The sequence below is a fragment of the Hippoglossus hippoglossus genome, chromosome 3 (assembly GCF_009819705.1).
Source record: "Hippoglossus hippoglossus isolate fHipHip1 chromosome 3, fHipHip1.pri, whole genome shotgun sequence".
In the NCBI taxonomy this organism is placed as follows: domain Eukaryota; kingdom Metazoa; phylum Chordata; class Actinopteri; order Pleuronectiformes; family Pleuronectidae; genus Hippoglossus; species Hippoglossus hippoglossus.
This window is the reverse complement of record NC_047153.1, coordinates 4,963,398-4,982,557: the sequence shown is the minus strand read 5'-3', so window position 1 is coordinate 4,982,557 and position 19,160 is coordinate 4,963,398. Positions and strand designations below refer to the sequence as shown.

General features: G+C 40.5%; 1 protein-coding gene across 2 annotated transcripts in view; it reads right to left on the bottom strand.

Moving 5' to 3' along the window:
* Positions 1-4,706: 4,706 nt before the first annotated feature.
* The window catches only part of luzp2 (leucine zipper protein 2), a 146,908-nt gene continuing 132,454 nt past the window's right edge, over positions 4,707-19,160 (bottom strand). For both annotated transcript variants that reach the window (XM_034577902.1, XM_034577892.1), the window contains exons 10-12: positions 15,310-15,414; positions 11,217-11,291; positions 4,707-5,655 (exon numbers count right to left, since the gene is read on the bottom strand). In XM_034577902.1, the coding sequence (XP_034433793.1) occupies positions 5,545-5,655; positions 11,217-11,291; positions 15,310-15,414 (291 nt within the window). In that variant the 3' untranslated portion in view covers positions 4,707-5,544. The remainder of the gene's footprint in view (positions 5,656-11,216; positions 11,292-15,309; positions 15,415-19,160) is intronic.

Here is a 19,160-nt window from a genome sequence, read left to right as displayed (position 1 = left end):
AATGAGAACGATGTAACCAGAACGTGGGCGAAGTAATTATACAGCAAAGAGGAAAAAAAAGGGATGGGTGAGTTTTTCTTAGAGCCAATTTAATTATGTAAGTATTCTTTTTTTGTCTGAAATAAAATCTGTTTTCTATCACTATAATTCAATCTCATATGTATATTTTTGTTTTGGGTCGCCAAAGTTTCATACAGGTTAATAAGTGGTTGACGCTTTGACAGTTTGTCTGTGGCCAGAGAACAAACTGGATCAGGTGAGTTTCACTGAGGGAAGCTGGATGAAAAATAAAGTTTGAGTTCACAGTGGAAGACATCGACAGTGTTGGTGGGTTATGCTTTTCTAACTTATTGGTGGTTTCATATAACTTATAATCATACGACTCATCTGTCGACAGGATTTAAACGTACAATATGTCTCTCAATCAAAAACTCAACAAAAGTCAACACAAATTTTAATGAAAAATCATTATACATTATATCTTAATCACTTTTGTAACTTTGAGCATCTTGTCCATTTGATTGCCGAATATGCTTTTCTTCCATATATTATAATATGTATTTTATTTTTCCTCCGTTCTGTCTCTCGGACTGGAATCTTGGCTAAGTCTGTTATTAAAGAAAATTCCTCTTCTAAGTATTTTATTTTGAATTCTATTTTGCCTCTGCAGCAGCTGCAGTCGTGGCTGGAGGCATTTTGTTTTCATGTCGTCCTTCCTTGCGTATCTCACGAACGCCTTGAGGAAGTTTCTCCAAGTTTGGCACAAACGTTCACTTGGACTCAAGGACGAAGTCATTGGATCCTGGAGGTTGAAGGTAAAAAGGCGCCTGGAGCATCCGTCCAATTCCTGTTAATGTTTTATATCGGGAACGCCTGAAGGGAAAATTCATTACATACGTCACAGAAGTCCATGAACTGATCGGAATTAATTCAAGAATCATTTTACAATAAAATACAAATTTAATAAAATCTATTAAATTCCCTTAAAGTCTTCATTACATATGTGTTAATGGTCTTGACTGACATGGATGTGAACTACAACTTGACAGAGTGGAGGAGGCATAAAAGTGTGAGGCTGTTTAATCTGAATCTGAGATGACGAAGTGAAGGAGGCTTCATTCTGGTGAATAATTCCAGAGTTTGCGTCAAATATAAAAGTTTTATGTGACAAGATGTAGAAGGAGGCAGAGAGGACAGCATCACTACTGCTCTGTAGACCACAACGATCACAACATGCACTTCAGTGTCACTCGAGTACACTTCTTATTTGATATGTGGTAAAAACATGTGGAGCTGTGGCTACATCAGTGAGAACAGTGTGGAGGGTGTTTACGCTACATGCATCAAAATATTCTGCAATTCCATTGGAAAGAAAGGACCTTGCCTCCAGTGGCAGCAGCTTCCATCAGAATTTCAATCTGAGACAAAATGGATAATAATATAAATCAGACATAACGTGGCGCTTGGAAACTCAAATCTGAAACAGAAAGGAGACCCTGACCCGGACCCTGAAGATCTATTTAGCATTTTCTCCTTGGCATTAAAGGATGGAGGTAAAAGACAGTTTTACATTTTGGCCGTCAAGCGAGTGAAGGGAGAGAAGGAGTGAAGGGAGTGAAAGGAGAGAAGGGAGTAGGGAAAGTGCTGATATTTGTAAAAACAAAAGTAGAGATTGACTTTAATGACATTAAACCTCAAATTGTTATGATACAGAATCAAAAACTGTCGGTTCAGCAAGTAGAGAGATGTTAGACAGACAGGTCGGATCTTTTTTATCTAATAATTTTACTTTATTGTCTTCATGGTCGAGGCGAGAAACTGCTCAAGAAAAAGTTGTAGTGACAGATTAGGAAAACTCAATGTTTGTGGTCTTGCAGTAGATTGTGGAATAACTCAGCCTTTGGTCATTAATGACACTTTTTTCAATGGTTACAAGAAGATATTCCTCAAATGGTCAGAATACGCAACAACAGACAAAAGAAGTAAAATATCATCACTTTTTGTCTGAGTTTTTTTATCTGTTGATAGATAGAAAAAGAAATTGGAGGAAACAAACACGTGTAAACACCGGGGGAGGGAGACATTAGTATTTGCAAATACTTTGCTGGAGGTTAATTAGGTGCAAACGAGAGTCATGTAACTAACGAGTTCTAGAGAATCATCAGAGATTCCTAAAGGTCTGAATTTATCTGTGACTGACGTCCAACCACTCGTCAGCAGAACCCTCATCCCGGTCGGTGCTCAGGTTTGAAATATCTGCTTAAGAAATATTCTTTTGGACGCAGCTTTGCTTCCCACCACATGTAGAATTGATGGGAGCGTAGAGCAGCTCCTCCATCACATCCCTCCACCTCATTAAAACCATTTGCTCTCTCAGCGCATTAGCAGGCTGAGCTTTTAGAGCTGTGCATACCAGATTAGATGAAGTGGGGCGATCTCAACACACTTGTGCCCTGTAAAGATTGTGCAGTCGTTCATGTGTGTTTCAGCTCAGTTTACACACATCACTCATAAACTTCACCTCCTCCATGTTAGTGGATTGGAGATGGGCCAAAAAAAATCAAAATATGAAGGCGACAGAGTGGATATGTAACAGCAGGACGTAAATATCATGGTTCTACTCCACGATTACTACTGAGAAGACTCTGGTTCCATATGATGTCTGTGTGATGAGATGGTGGAGAACCATCATCCATTTTTATTTAGAGTCGATGTCTTTAAAGCTGGAGTCCATTACCTTCTTTTCATGGCCATTTCTTATTGTATAAATGTTTAGTAAAGCTCATTGCATTAAAACCGGTTTCCTGTGGAGCTCTGTTACCAAGTCAGGGTAAAAACATACTGTGTTTCAACAATCAGTGAATCCGAGGCAGTGAAGTGAAGATGTTAGTTAATGGAAAGCTTGACCACCTTTCTCTTCCTGCATCGCTTTGTCCTCTGGCAGCTGTGAGATTTAGCTGCAGCATCTGCAGGATCCGCCACGGGTCTCACAATCCTGGCGGGGGGGCACTTTTGTTTGCCTCTCAGCACGACGCCCACTGGACCTGGAGGAGGCTCTCAAACTTTCCAAAAAGATGGATTAGGGGCATTAAAATAGAGCTGTGCACCTGTCACCTAACATTTTCCAGCGTGGACGGCCCTGGAACCAGGGACCGCACCGAATGTCACATGAAGGAGGAAGCTGAGAGCACAAAGCTGCTTAAAGCTGCTGGAGGCTGCACAACCCCCCCGATAGGAGACACTCAATAATGGACTTCAAACATGTCAGTCGAGGCAGAAGTTTTGTTTTTGGTGACGGTGATGTAACACACTCCACATGCTGCCATAACACTGAAGAGTTATGATGTCACACGTCTCCACTGCAGCTGGAGACGCCTGAAGATCCAAAAACTTTTTCAAATAATTTTTCTTCCTCTTCTTTCTGTGTGAATTTGGCCACTGGAGTGTTTTCATAAATGTGAGTTTATTCACCCGTGTTTATTCTGCGTCTGCTGAGACGCTGATGTCCAAACTCCATGTCTATCAGCTTCCTCCTGTTTCTCCTCTTCCTCCTGCTGCTCTCGTTCATCAAGTGAAATGATTTACTTTTGGCATCGGCGCAAATATTTTTGCTCAATTTTAAAACAACAACTCAGTTTCTCAGTTTGAGCCTTTCAGGGGTAATTTGCATCCACTTTGCATTGACACTTTAAAAATCAGTTGCATGTGTAAATATGTCCTTGTCATCATCCTTTCACATTAATGTGATTAAATGCAATAAAACAGTTTCGCAAAAATAGTTGCAACGATTAGTCAATTAAGTTGATCGACGGAAAATTAAACAACCAACGACTTGGATAATGAATCAGTATTTAATCCTAAATCACTTCTCATTACAACTAATCAGAGATTCTTTGACTAAAGGGGCAGTTAATAGAGCATTTTGGATTATTATTGTTTCTTTAGACATTAGATGTCATCACCTGACACTCTGGGACACTGTAATGGGCCTTATTACATTTCTGTGATGTTTTTAGATCAGTGTTTTTCTAAATTACACAAAAGAACATTCAGTGAAATAATGAAAATTACTGTTGGTTGAAGCCCTAATGAATTTACACTGCACATGTATATATAAAAACGTTTTTCTGGCTGGTAACCTTATACAGTAGATCTTTCAGTAATAAAATAAGAATTTAATGAAACATAAAAATGAAAAATAAATTGTACAACTCATGTGAAAGGATTCACAGTCCACTAGCTCACCTGGATCCGTGTCCGGAGGCTCGAGTCGCAGGTTCGGATCCTTTGCTTCACGTCTTCCTTCTTCTCTCTTTCCAGCTTTCACTCTCAACTCCGAACAATCAACAAAGACTTAAACGCACAAAAACATCTTCAAAGAAAAATAAAATGATTTATACTCTTGGCCACAGAATGTCTTACAAAATAAAAATAAAAATAAAAACATGGATTTGCAGTTTGAAGGACAAAGAGTTCAGGCCGTATCGTCTCGTCTCTTTCGAAACAATTTCACAAAGTCAACTTTCAAAATGATGTGATGAATAATTGGTCTGTGAGAAAACACTGATTTCTCCCCGACCTCGTGCGTCGGCGCCTCCTTAGCAACCTCGTCTCGCCGTGTTGGACGTGTGATTAATATTCAGCAGGTGTAAAACCACGGCCCCTGCGACCTTTTTCCCTCTGTTGATCACAAACATGCTCACTCATTTCTTTCCCACAAATAACCATTTATTCTGCACACATTTACTGAAAATTACAGTTTATTGAAAGGACACAGAAAGGTCAGATAACACGGATACATGTAGCTAGGAGTTACTACTCAGTGCATGGCACATTCTCAGGGAGACGACCCATTGTGAGTCTTTGGCTCTTCGCCTCTGGAGTGTTGAAGGCAGGAAGAGTGCTGAAATATTAAACCTTGAACAGTTGGCCAGCCAACTTGAGCCTCTATATTTCAAAATGTGGAGGAGTAAATTAACCGTGCTACAATGAGTGACAAACAATAGTCTAAGTTGGGTAGTAGTAGTAGTAGTAGTAGTAGTTATAGTAGTAGGGGTATCTCTTATTTGTCAATTGATTTATACTTATCACAGGATACAGTGTCAGACCTCACCAGTGCAAAGGGATTTTTCTAGAAAGATCACACATTTAGAAAGCAGTGTCCTCACTCAGAAGAAAACTCAGATCAGTAAACAACAAATGAACAATCATGAAACAAGTTACCAGTGCCATTGCTACCTTTTTAAAAAGAAGTTCTAGAATGCATGCCGTTTTTACTATGGAGGATTTTCAGATGACGGTTCGAAGTTTGACAATTCCAGTGTCTCAGCTTTTTGCAAACAATGCTGATATGCGCATATGTAGCTGTCGAGTGTGTGTGTGTGTGTGTGTGTGTGTGTGCGTGTTTAAAATGTGTCTGTATGTGTGTGTCTGTGTGTGTGTGTGGGCGCACATTGTTTTTTGTGAGAGTGCGCAAAAGTGTGTGCTCTTAGAAAGATCCTTCAGGCAACAGGAGCTCCGCAGTTTGGGTGACACGCCGTCCGCTCAGTTGTCTTTATGTGGCTTTGTCTTTTTGCTGCTGCTGCCTCCCTCCGCCTCGTCGCTGGCGTCTGAGAGCTTCGTGTTGATTTTCCCAGTCTCTGCTTGGCTCCTTTGCTGTGGGGTTCAGAAGATAGAGATTTATAATGAGCGATATATGAGCGATATAATGAAGAGTGACGCCGTAATGTTCCCCAGTAGACATGTGCTGGTCTGTAGTCTGAGCAGGAAATATCTGCAGGATACAGATGAAGTAGAAAAACCTATATTTTTTAAATTTAAAGTTAAAACTGATGTAACGCTTCTACTGCTATTACAACACGATGACTGGGGTTAGAGTCGGAGCTGTTTCACACAAGTTATAACGTTTTTAAGAGCAACTTAGAGGCTCATTTAAACTCAATGTTAGTTAGACATATAGAAACGGACAGAGCCTTCTGTCGGTGCTCTGCGTTCAGTTCGTCCGTATTTGTCTCCTGAAAGCTAATGGTCAAAACAGACGAAAAGGAGCAGTACCACTGTAAATCATGGGGGGGCAGTGTAGCCGACAGTTAAGGGGAGACGACGATAGGACACAAGGAAGACATTTCAACATTGACAAAACACTTTGAGGAGATTGTCGCCACATTTGTTTTAAGTGGATGTGATGTATGCCGGCAGCGATGAGTACTTTGATTATGGACGTTTATCTTTTCGTACGTAAGGCAGCATAAATAAGTCTTAACACCCGGGTGCAGCTTGAAAATGCACCTTTACAAATTCACAATGTGCCCTCTGGGTGGTGGTGTTAACACAGTGAGGCTGTGATGTGGGGGGTGTTCGGTACAAATCATACTTTACAGAATATCTTTGATTTTCTTTGGAGAAAACCCCCCCAAAACAAACAATGGTTTTAATGAGCAACACAAACATGACTGTGATAAAATGGGGATACATGTAATTTACCTGTAATTTGAAAGTGTGTTTAAATGAGTCGTATAAAGTAAAGTTGAATGGTAAACACAGCCGGTGTGTTCTAATGTACGAGGTTATGGAGACTGTGAAGGGAGCGGTGCCGGTGGATCGACGCGCGGCTCAGGAATCCAGCTGGTTTTCAATTTCAGCTCTGGAGAAAATGAGCAGCCTTTGAAAATAAATGTAATTAAGTACCTGGTGAGATGGAAAAGCAGCAATTCAGAGAGTTTTGAAGACCAACACTGACAGCAGCCTGTTTACAGTTCAGTGGCACAGCCAAACACAATGAGAGTGCGTGAGTGTGTGTGTTTGCGGGGGATGCGTGATACGTTCCCGTTCTCCTGCTGTTTTTCACAAATTCCCGACATTTGGAAAAGAAAATTATCAGGCACCAATGTTTTTCATTAACGGAGCCGAATCTTCATTTTTAATAATTTCAGCCATTTGAGCAGTGGCATATTTAAGAACTGTACACTGGCACTAGGAACCAATTCCCAGGTCATTTAGCCCCAATGTTCCTTTTTAATAAAATACCAACTGTACCGTAGGAGATTCAGTGTCTTGGTGAATTCTCCTCCACCTGCACACAAACTCCGTCTCTCTTTTTATGACCTCGGTTGCAGTTCACTTTGTGGGTTTGGGATTTTCCTTTTTCCTGTGTTTGTATCTTGTTTATCACCAGAAAAAAGCTCACTTAAGAACATCCAGAAGTTTGTGTGCAGGGGAGGATGTTGTGGACAAACTTTGTCTGCAGTCAAGTTGATGTCAAACAAAAAACATTATATCACAGCGAACAACAACTAAAGGCGCATTCATGCTCAATGTCAGATACGTATATACGAGAGCAGAAGGAACCTTCTTGCGATGCTCTTTTATTTCATCTGTATTTTTGCGAGTGTTTTGAAAGCTCACAGACACGCACAGACAAAACAATGCAATGCCAGTGGAAACCATAGGGGGGCAGTGCACTCAATGGTTAGAGCAAGATGACCATAAGATACACGGAAGAAATTTCGACAATGGTGGAAATGCTTGAGGAGATTTTCGCCATTTTTGGTGTAACAGACTTTCCTATCTCTGACTCTAGATCTCTCCAGATCTCTAACTTGGTGTTTTCCGTTGTTGCATCAAACCGTGTGCAGAGCTACTCGCCACATGGTTGCTCACGCTATTACACCATCTTCCATAAAGTTGTTGACGTCCATGTAGACAGTCCGACCTCATCGTTTCAGCTGCAGTTGTGTGCGTAAGGAGTTTGTCTTCGTACGTATCGAGAGCCTTATGAATGAGCCTTTATATATTTTCACTATCACTGTCACGCTATTTACATACAGCTCTGACTTTATTTAGATTAATGTTTGTCACAGGCATAGTCTGGGTGGAAAGTTTGTTGTAGTACGGACATTGTTTTTGCTCTATGGATGAGAATTGGTAAAAAAGTAAGAATCCTTCCTCCACGGCCCTGATTTATTTTGGGTGCACGTCAACTACCTAATTAACCGACTGTCACACGGAGCAGATTCTGTTCCTCTTGGAATATGTTGGCTACAAAAACAAATGGAACCTATATGAAACATTTTCTTTTTTTAACCAAAAAAGAAAAAACTGCATTTCTGACTCAGTGGATTTTTTTTTTTTTTAGCTCTTCCTCACATTCGCCCTTTGTGATTCTTGCACATCATCCGGTGTGCACTTCCACTTTCACAGTTTTAATGAATTCAGGAATGTCAGAGACGAACAATACCGATGCCACCGTGCTTCACAGATGAGCTCTGTTGTTTGAGAATGTCAGAGTTTGCTGAATCACATTATATTTTTACCTTAAGAAGAAACAAGTGGAAAACAAACTTTTCACTCTCAGAGATTCGTAATGATGTACTCGAACAGTTGAGTGTAACGTGACACAGGTTGGTTTTGCATACTGTGGTTTTAAAGCTTAGACAAACTGGACCGGCATTATTATCTCCATGTTGTTGACATAACAGTAAATGTGGCTGAAAACCCCAGTGGGTGTGATGCAGGTCTGTCAGGTTGTCAATGTTCAGGCCACATCGATACGAGCCTCTCCTGATGAGTCTGCCGTACGAGACCGAGTCAATACGCGACTGCTGCTTATTCTACAATATATCTCAGGGAAAAAAGTGCAGATGTTGCTCTGTTTTCCTTTTAAATCTTTCTCTGTGTCAAACAAACAACACAGAGCCCAGGAGCAGCCTTTTTCCGGGGGATGCCACTCAGGTTCCCGGTCTCACGATACAGTATAATGAAGGTGGAGCAGTGACAGGAATAACGGCCACTTTAATGCAGATTGATCCACAGAGACTGGAATGCAAATCGCTACTAATCAAAGTGTTTACTACACCATGAATGGCAAGTGCTTGCGTACCGGCAGGAAACAGGGAGAGAGAGATGATTGTAGATCCATTGGTGCAACAAAATGTGAAAACCCGTGAAAATAATAAAGATAGAAATGGTTTTATTTAGAGGTGAAAACCCTTTTTGCTCAACTGACACTCGAGAAGTCACCTTTTCCTGTTTCGTCAACTTTGTGGCTGCTCCTGAAACGGAACATGTGATATTTTCAATTGAAAAACTGTCAAAAATACATTGTTCACTATCAGATTTGTGTCTATTACAGAGTTCTGTGCTTGTCTTTCATCCCGTGATGATACAAAATGGCTCAAATCCTCTGGGGACAGATTTTCGACTTCAGTAAAATCTTATGTCGAGCGTTTTCACTACATTAATCCTGAAAGAGAATACCATTATTTTGTTCTGCTTGGAATCAGTGACACAGTCCAACTGTTGTTTTACATAAAACGTCCTTGTCACACTTCCTCTCTCTCTCGCTGAATCTCATTCTGGCACAAAACACACCCGCGAAGTGGAATCCACCCATTCGTCGAGATCTCGTTTGAAACACTCTCGTATTCTTGTGCAAATAGCCTCCGTGTCTAAAAATGGATCCCTGCCACTTGGAATGCAAGGCATCCGCTCAGTTAGACAGTATCGCGCTGAAATGAGATGCATTGTTTTGCTGTACCATCTGCCGCTGCCAAACAGGTGTGACTCAATTCAATAATATGATGAGGGAGGAAGTTGTGCGTGGGCTCTGGCGGGGCAGTGAATATTAGATTGTAGAAGAACGGTTGACTTCTTTAAGGAATGTGATGCAGACGTTGTGTGTCCTTTCATGTCGTATTTTGTTGGTGAAGGCTTTAATCATTGTGTTACCCTTCGCACCAGCGTAGCCGGGAGGACACACACACAGTACTTTCTAACAGCCTGACACACACACAGGAGTTTTTGCTGAATTCTGCCTGCCTGCTGAAGTCGGTAAAAACTTTAGGGATGTTTGTACGGGCCACTGCCTCAGGTGTGATTTCTACCTGTGCTGTCAATGGTCAGTCAGACTGTGACAGGTCGTTAATTTGAGTGACAGCTGGGCGAAGAGTGCTGCACACCCACAGCTCGACCATGACAAAATGGCAAAAAACACCAAGTTAGAGATCTTATCCTGTCGTTATGAATCTGTGCCGGGACAAATACGAATATGATGGGACGGGACAGTGTAGTTAACTAATGAGAAACACTGCAGTGACGTGATGGAGTCAGAAAATGACATCAGTGCATTGCTATAAAATGCATTTTTCAAGGTATCGCTGCATCCTATAGGACAATAGACACCACCTAAATATATGGTAGGAATGATGTCACTATGACGTCATGGTGAAGTCAGAAAATGGTGTCGTAGAGTGTAGTGATGCAACATTTGCAACCAGTAAGATTATTACATGATCTACAGCTTATTCATATGTAATCCTTTGGTATAAAAAGATATAAATGATGTCATGATGACGCCGATATAAAATGTCATTAATACAAAGCGAGCATTGCCTGATCGGGGTTTATCCAGCGCACACCAAGGTTTGCATTGTCCCTCCAATCCTGTTTATATAATTATTAGTTCATGTAAATCCGTGCAGTCTCTATGTGTTTTAAACATGTTGTTTATTATATTGCTGTGTGAAGCACTCATTTAAATTTTCAGAGCTGCAGCAGACTGAAAATGACAAATTGCTATAATCCACCACAGAAGAGCAACTTAGAAGATGAAGCTGATTATATTCAATATTTTTCTATTTGTCCACAAAAGGCTAAAACCAGAAATTGCTTAATCCCACAGACGTATTTCCCTGAAGCCTCATCTCTTGTGCACTGGAGCTGCATTGTTGTCCAAATACTATTAAAAACAAATCAGGGAGCAGCAGAGAGATGCACTGGATGTTTCTTCATCAGCACAAACACGGTGCTGTGGAGTTTATTCTGAGTCCCGGACACACGTCATTAACAGTGCTGTAAATAATGCACCAAATTAATCTGCGGCAGAAAAACAATCCCCAACAAACGCATTGTTTACTCCTGTTGGTCAAATGTTAATTTAAACCACAGTGTCCAGTGGAGTTAGAAAATCCCTCGGATGTTTTATAAAAAGTAAAAAAAAAAACATTTGTGACCTGAAGATTTAAATACGCTTGAAGAAGGTGCGGAAATTATGAGACGGTTGTTTTGTTATTTTAAGAAAAACACATTTTTTTTTATCTTTATGACCCTAATTAACTAACCGATCATTCCTCTGCCGAAGAAAAACAAGATTTCACCGGATTGACAAGTGAGTAGTTTACATCTGCTGTTGTTTCCATTTAAATCCAAGTGACGCTCACCTGCTGTGCCTCAGGTTGCTTTTTACTGTCTGGGGCCGATTCCTCCGTCTGATTCTGGAAGCAGTCGCCTCCGGTCTGTGGGAGCAGAGGGAGAATATCTCAGAGCAGTGAAGGGGAAACGTGCAGGGAACTGGGTTTATTCAGAGAAAACTGGAGATTGAACAGAGCCAGACGATGAATAGACTCAAATCAGTGACATTAACATGCCCTTTTGATTTTCACATAAAAGCTACAGAGCATTTCATCGACGACTTCTGCATCTGTGGAATCATCCAATTAACTTCCTCATTGGAATTGAGATTTGATGACAGTAATCAACCAGAAAATTGCCGATCAAATGACTGATAATCGCTCAAATAATTTACTCAGCAGAAATACCACAAACATTTGTTGGTTTGCTGCTTTTCTAGTTTGTTTGATTCTAAGCACCATGTTAAATTGAATGCTGGTTCGAAAAAAAAACAATTCCCAGATGTTTCCTTGGGCCCTAAAAAGATGAGACGGACATTTTTCAACATTTCATGACCTTTTACAGACAAAATGATAAATCCTGAACCAATCAATACTTAAAATAATCATAAGTCGCAGCCTTACAGGATGTTTTCCTTTCACAGAATTGCTCAAGCGATGTGAGTCATTTCTCTGAGTGATAAACCCGAAGCCCTTTCTCATCAGCGGTAATGATTTATTTATTTTTTTTAAACACAAAACACTGTCACATTAATGTCCATTAATTACTCCTCTCCAGCTTTATCAGGTCCATTGTGGATTAAGTGTTTGGAAGCACCTGCTCTACACCGAGTGTTTGGACGTGTCTCACCACAAGTGGGACGAGTGATGAATGAAGGACGAGCCTGTGAAATACATAACAGGTCGAAAGATTCTGTGCCGCCTCCAGTTTTCCAGTTTTTATTTAAATGTAAGGAGTTGAAGTTCAGTGAAAGACCCACTAACTTCTAGCTTTGTCTTCAGTGTGAAATGGAGAATCTGACTGTAGTCGGAGGTGTTTATCAGTTTCAGTTCTGATCAGCAGTTATGGAAACATGAACACGTCAATATTCCCCCTTCAGGTTGACGCGTTCATGTGCATCAAATTCCATCCGTCTCCGTTCAAGCAGAATCAAGTTCGAAGAGACTGAAGTAAAATATATCAAAACATCTCCCCGGCCTTCGAGCTGCCGTCTACGATTTACTAACCTCGATCACCGGCGTGTTTGTGACTTTGAAAGTAATGAAACTGAAAAAAATCATCATACTGGCTTCAGGAAAAGAGTCAGTTGCTATTTTTAGCAGGTTTACCCAAATTTTTAAAAACATGCATTTATGTGCTAATTCAATTGTTATATATTTCTAAGTGGATTTCAGGGTTTGGGAATTGGGTTAATTTACAGCTTTCCTGCAGCACTGCAATTAAATTAAAGCCTTGAAAGTTGATGCAAACAATTCCTACAACGCAGCTTTTGTTGATGACTTTCAAACCCTCTGCACAAAGGCGGTGTCGGAAAACAAACTGTTACTACACCCCCCTCGTGCATTATAAAGGAAAACACCACAGTGCAGGGAGAACACGGACTGGTTGGTCCGAGGTTCCTCCTACAGCAACGTACTGAACCGAAACATGGAGAGAACAGAACAAGATGGAGGCTTCACATGATGCAAGAACAGGACAACACAAGGAATCTATTTTATCGATCTAAGTAGTGTTTCACTCTTGATAATAAGGTTTTAGTTACAGGTGCATGGTTCTAATTGCTTGTAAAAGACAGATCCAATTGCATGTTGAGAAATGACTATGATAATGGCAGATATTCAACTTTTATCATATTATCTGTATTACCATTTTTATTACACGCCAGTAAAATACTGCAACTTTGACTTTAGTCCCAGTTTTTGTTGATCCAACGTGAAATCGCCAACAATGCATCAGTCTAAAGCTAAGTTTAGGACCAACACACCCACCGGTGCTCCGATGGGTGAAGGTGTGTTTGCTATTCAAACACAGTGAGTGCTCTGAATGGAAAACGACATCTGTCTGAAACTTGCAAAAGGCACCCGGGTGTCACTCGGTACAAAAGGACCCAGAGACATTGAATTATGTAAATTTGAGCTGGAAAGATTGAGGTGTTTTACAACCTTTGACTGGTGGCGTATATATATTTCAACCTGTTAAGTATGAGCTTTGTCTATGAAAAGCAAATCATGTATTAGATTGCTGTGAACCTTTCACATTTCATTTTCAAACCGCACCACAGGCCGAGGGGACCGAACACACACACTCATCCACACTGTCTCTCCTCATTTCCTGGCGGCCCGCAGGGACGAGAGGACGAGCCGCGGCGGCGTCCACGAGCAAACACAACATCTGAGTCTCTGTTTCAAATGTGTCTCCTCTTATCTGCATCACAAGGTTTCTCACTCTCGCTGAAGGAATTTTAAAACCCTGCCAAGATTACATGATCAATTTTTGGACACGGCTGAACATTGTTTTTGGCACAGTTTCATTAAGGAACAATCTCTCTGACAAAGTTTCCACAGACGGTAATTTCGGTATTTGGGTGGCGAGCCTCTGCACTGTGCTGTCGTCTGTCGACTTATCCTGTAATACTTCTTGATGATCGCTTGTCAAAAATCCTTATGGACCATGTTTGCTTCCCTGCTTCTGTCAAAGCCTCTTTACCTTCTTGATAAGTGACTGATCACGGCTGCCTGGGTCCTGGAGGAGAAAGGCTGTGGAACCTGAGTATCTCTGTTTCCACAGGAGAGGTCTGGGACTGTTTTCAACGTGTCAGTGGGAGACTCGACTCCTTCACATGTTCCAAAAGCTCCTCGGTGTAAAACTGTGTTTGCTCTGGTCGAGTGCAGTTGTGACTCAAAGGCTCCTCGAGGAGAGTTTGAATGTGCAAAGTTTGTCTTTTACTGAGATTTAACGCCGAATTTATTTCAAACGTTCACTTGGACTGAAAGATGAACTGAAGTGCTTTTGGTTGTCGAATGTCAAAGGTCAGGGTTACTCACACCACCGTGTTTTTGGCTTAAAGAATTCAACCCAAACCCGACGAGCACAAACCAAAGCACAACAGTCCTCCTTAATTCATTCAAGTTAAAATCTAGATCCACTATTTATCCCCTGGGAAAAGTTAAAAACATTCCACCATCCGCACAAAGTTGATAATGAGTTCTTCCCTGACACGTACAATATCCTTTCACCAAGTGTTGTGGTAATCTGTCCAGTAGTTTTTGTGAAATGCTGATGAATAACACACAAACATAATCTAACTGGCAGAGGTAATAATCTATTAAGACATTTTAGATAAAAGGTCAAAGGTCAACTTCACAGTGACACCATTATGTTCTGCAAATAGACTGAATATCTTTGTTTGAATTCCTCACATTACAAGACTGGACTGACGTGGAGGTAAATGTACGTGTTTGGTGTAGCTGTAAAACTGTGAGGTGGTATTATCCTGTATATTTATATTCACTTCACGATCAATGGAAAATGGCAAAATGTGTCATTTCAGTGTCTTTACAATTTCCCAGTCGCCAAGTTGAGAAGTTGACATACCTTTTTTTTTGTCTGACCAGCCGTTCAAAAACCCAAGACATTTCATTTGCTCGGATAGAAAACAGAAGATTCTTCTCAAAATAGTTTGATAGTTGATGAAATCCTGTCAGTGTCTGAAATGACTCAAATTACTTGTGTTACATTTATCGAGGATGAGTTCTTTATCTTTACATCGTTTGTCCCAAAATTGAAACCTACAAAATATATTATAATAAAATGAGAAGCAACAAGTTTTCTGATTTAAAGAAGTTATAGAAACTGTGAGACAGTAAAAATCCTTTGGTAACGTGCAATTAAAAGTATTTTAAGATTAAAAACGATAAAAACTATTAACTTTAAGAATCATCCGACTGGAACCTGTTACAGTTGTTGCATTAACTCTTCCAGCTAATGAATCTCTTGGAGACACTTGTGGTGTTTGACTCCTGATGAGGCACTCGAGCATGAATCCAGTGAACAGATGAACGTCATGGATACAGGCCCTGAGGTCACAGAGGCCATTACAATTTAATTAGTGGGAACGCTCACCTTTTCCATCTGGCACGCTTTCACGCCGCCACTCTCTCTCCTCGTTACTCCGATGTTCACGGGTGATTTACTGTCTGTGACGATTCTCTGAACTCTGGAGATGTCCTGTAAAGAAAAAACAAGAAACATTTGAACTTGGGGGTGAAACTACAACGTGTAAATGTCTCGTTGATGCTGCAGTGGAAAGTCAATAAATCAGTTCTGACTCAAATGTTTAATAACTGCTTGTTTTATTATGGTGTATCTCAACTAATTCAGCTCATTTATTTGTAGTAAATAAATTAGTAGAATCACAACCTCCTAACAGGCAGCAGGAAGGGAAAAATAAGAGCGTGCTGCAAACTAAAAAGAGAATTATTGAGATATTAGAGCTTGGAGGTGAACGTACTAAAAATAATTAACCATCACACATGATGCACAAAGATCAAAAACTTTCCTTAGTATCTATATTTCTGCTTAAATAGTGTTTTTATTTGAACTAACAGAGTTAAACGTCAGACTCCACATCCACAGCAGCTGCTTCTAAACTCTGGTTTACAAAGTAGGCTTAAAAAAAAGCAAACTATTCTCGTCTGATACTAGATACTAAATACTGAGAATATATGTTTTGTAGGGAACAAATTGCGACCGCATCCCAAATCCCCAAAGATATATACTTTTCTTATCTATGCAAAGAGAGTGTATATGTGTCTGCCAGGAGCTCTTTAATCATCTGCCAGGTCCTGTTTCTCCACGTCACACGTCCACGTATCAGCGCCTGTGTCGAGCCTGTGTCTCGATACGAGGTAGCGCTCAGCGTGCAGGATTAACGGTTGAAAGATTGGCAGCACTTTGACAGAGAAGCAGCAAAAAGCAGTCAAAGCGAGACGTCTGTTAGCGGCAAGTTTGCAAGTTGCAGATATAGGAAGGGATGGAGTGTCACTGAATCAGGCTCCACCCCCTGCTCCTCCAAATATGGCAACTTCTGGTTTCAAAGAACCAAGATGGCGCTGGACAAGATGCAAAACTGGAGGCTTGTAAATGGCGGATTACAAACTAATGCGCGACGTCATGGTGGGTCGATAATTGGGGTTAATTACAGTGAATGAACTCATTCTAAGGGTGACATGAATGTTTCATGGTAATCCATCTAGTAGCTGAAAGACCGACTTGTGCATGACGTGCGTCCCGACTCATATGATTTATGATTTATGAAACAAGGATATTGGCTGAAACCTCAGTTTACACAAAGGGAATCTATGTGAACAGTCACATTTGTGCAATGTCTTATTAGTCAGATATTAAAAGCAATTAAAGCTTGATGTATTGTGTTTTTTTTCCTGCTCAGATTCTGTTCTGAAACTAAATTGAGCTGTACAGTTGTTTGTGCACAGACCAGCAGGTCCCAGAGGTCAAACCTTCAAACCAGCCTGTGACTGATGTCTGAATAAACATGCACAGATCAGCTCGGAGTGAGAAGTGAGTCCAGAAAGCAGCTTTGGGATTTTTCCTCCGCGCTGCTTGTGATGAGCAATGATGTTTGAGTAAAGTGACCCGCCGCAAACAGCAGTGAAAAGCGATGTCGGGATGGTGGGAGGTAAACAAGACGGACGGTCAGAGATGAACCTGTTCTCTCTGGAGGTGGACGAGCCGTCTATACCACAACCACCTGAAATGATGTCCACATGAAAAACAGGACTCTCGCCGGGTTGATGCACTTAAAACCAGCGGTGTGAGAAATGCTCCCTGCTAGAGGCCAAGGAAAGAGGTAAATAAGAACCGTCGGCTGCTTGCATGCCAGGCTTCAGTCAACTTTCTCCCGTCAACACGGACGACCTCGTGTGAATACTGATGAGTGACGGTACCACTAAGTTGAACGCGAATGGAAACTCACCATTTGCAGAGATGAATTTCCCGTCGCTTTACGTACACAAGGAAACAATCATGAGAGTAAATATTCCTGTTTCTCATCATCTTCATCGAGTCTTTAATGCTTTAAAATCAAATTCATAGCCTGCGTCATATTTCTGAACTGTGTTCGGAACATTCACCTCTGTGCTGGCGGCAAGATAAAGATATTATCTCTTTAGAAAATGTTTATTTCAAACCGTGACTTCTTCAAAAACAACCGGTCATAGCTGTATAAAACTTTAAACGTCCGATATCTGTGCTGTCGTACATATATTGAAGACACTTTAATAAATCTTTACTTTGAAAGGCGTTCCAAAAAGTGACTTAAAACGCTGTTTTGCTGCGGACGAGAGGCTCGAACACAGAGGAAAACATTTGTTTTGCTAAATGTCTCATTAGCGTGACCAGGGCATTTGTTATGAAATGTAATTATGAATTAATGAGGTGTTTCAAGGTCTTCAGTAGGAACCAATGAGCGACAGACGGAGGAGGGACGTCAGACAGTGACGGACACGCTGATGATTTGAGTCCAGAAAGACACAATGACAAAAATATGGAAGCGCATCAGACTGAAGTTTAAAACACAAGTCGAGTTGTTGGTCTTCATTTGCAACTGCTTTGCATTAGCAAACACTAATAAGGAAACATAACATCTGCTGCCCAAGTTTCTGCGTGTCTATAATATTTAATTGCAAATTAACATATATTATCTGCCTGCAGACTTACCGACAGTCCTTTGAATCAGTTTTCTCTAAACTACACCGGCTCTGCAGCACAATGTTCTCGGCTAATTCTTCCACTTCGCAGGAAAATGTTGACATATTTTAGAACAAGCTCAAGTTTTCACCCACGTTGACGTGCGAACTATTCATTACTCCGGTGACAGGCCATCACACAGTCAGCTACTCGTACTTGGAACAATCTGTGCAGGTTAACCTCGCTGCTGATCTGCAGCTCCGCGGCTCACGTAGGCGGGAAGGCAGGAATGCAACAATAGAAAAGGCCAACCTGTCAATTGACACGTGTTCCGAAATATCTCGACATTTACAAGCAGTGCGGGGAAATCTACATGTTTGACTTTTCCTACATTTACTCCGTTTTTATCCTACATGCACATTAACTTATTATAAGCACCTAATATATGAAAAAAACAAGTGTTCAGATTCTTTAGAAATACTCAAATACAAGGCTTGCATTTAAAATCATACGAGAATATAATCACTATAATTTACTTTGGATAGTGACAGTTTACTTTAGTCGTTGTGCAGTAAGTTGCTAATTCTAAAGAAGGAGCGTGTAAACATCATTTTAATGTTGTAGCTGTTCAAAGTGGAGGTGGTTTTAATCACTTTACACAGTAGTAAGATTAATGAGGGTAATAGGATGATAATTGAGATGAAAAAGGAAAAAAACAAAGCTCTGATACACAGATTAATATTCATTATTTTTAGGACTTTTGCTGTTTTGTGAAATACGTCTTTCTGCTTTAAACATTAATTAAAATGAAAGCGTTTGAGAAGTTGGAGGGAGAATCTCTCTGTGGTGAAGCTGTAAACAACTTAAAGACGTTTGAAATGTGACGACAAGTCTTTTTGTAAGAGGTAACAGTCCAAACGTTTGAGAATCACCGGTTTATATATTACAGTGTGAAGATTATCATATCTGGTTGTATATCAAATTTTAATCTGGAAGTAAACCTGCTCTTTTCAGACTAATATATTGTTTGAACAACAATATTTACCCTTGTGAGAAAAGGCATATGTTTTTGGAGGGGTACATTTTCGTTCCCCAGGGAATAATGCATTAATCTTGATGGGGAAAATTTAAATCAGGCACTTTAAGGGGATTGAAATCTATGAGTGTGATCAGTGGATCCAAATAAAGATCCAGGTCAAGCTAATTTAAATGTGCTCTCATAGGGGAGTCTCCCTTTTTTAGCTGCTGTATGTTAACACACTGGA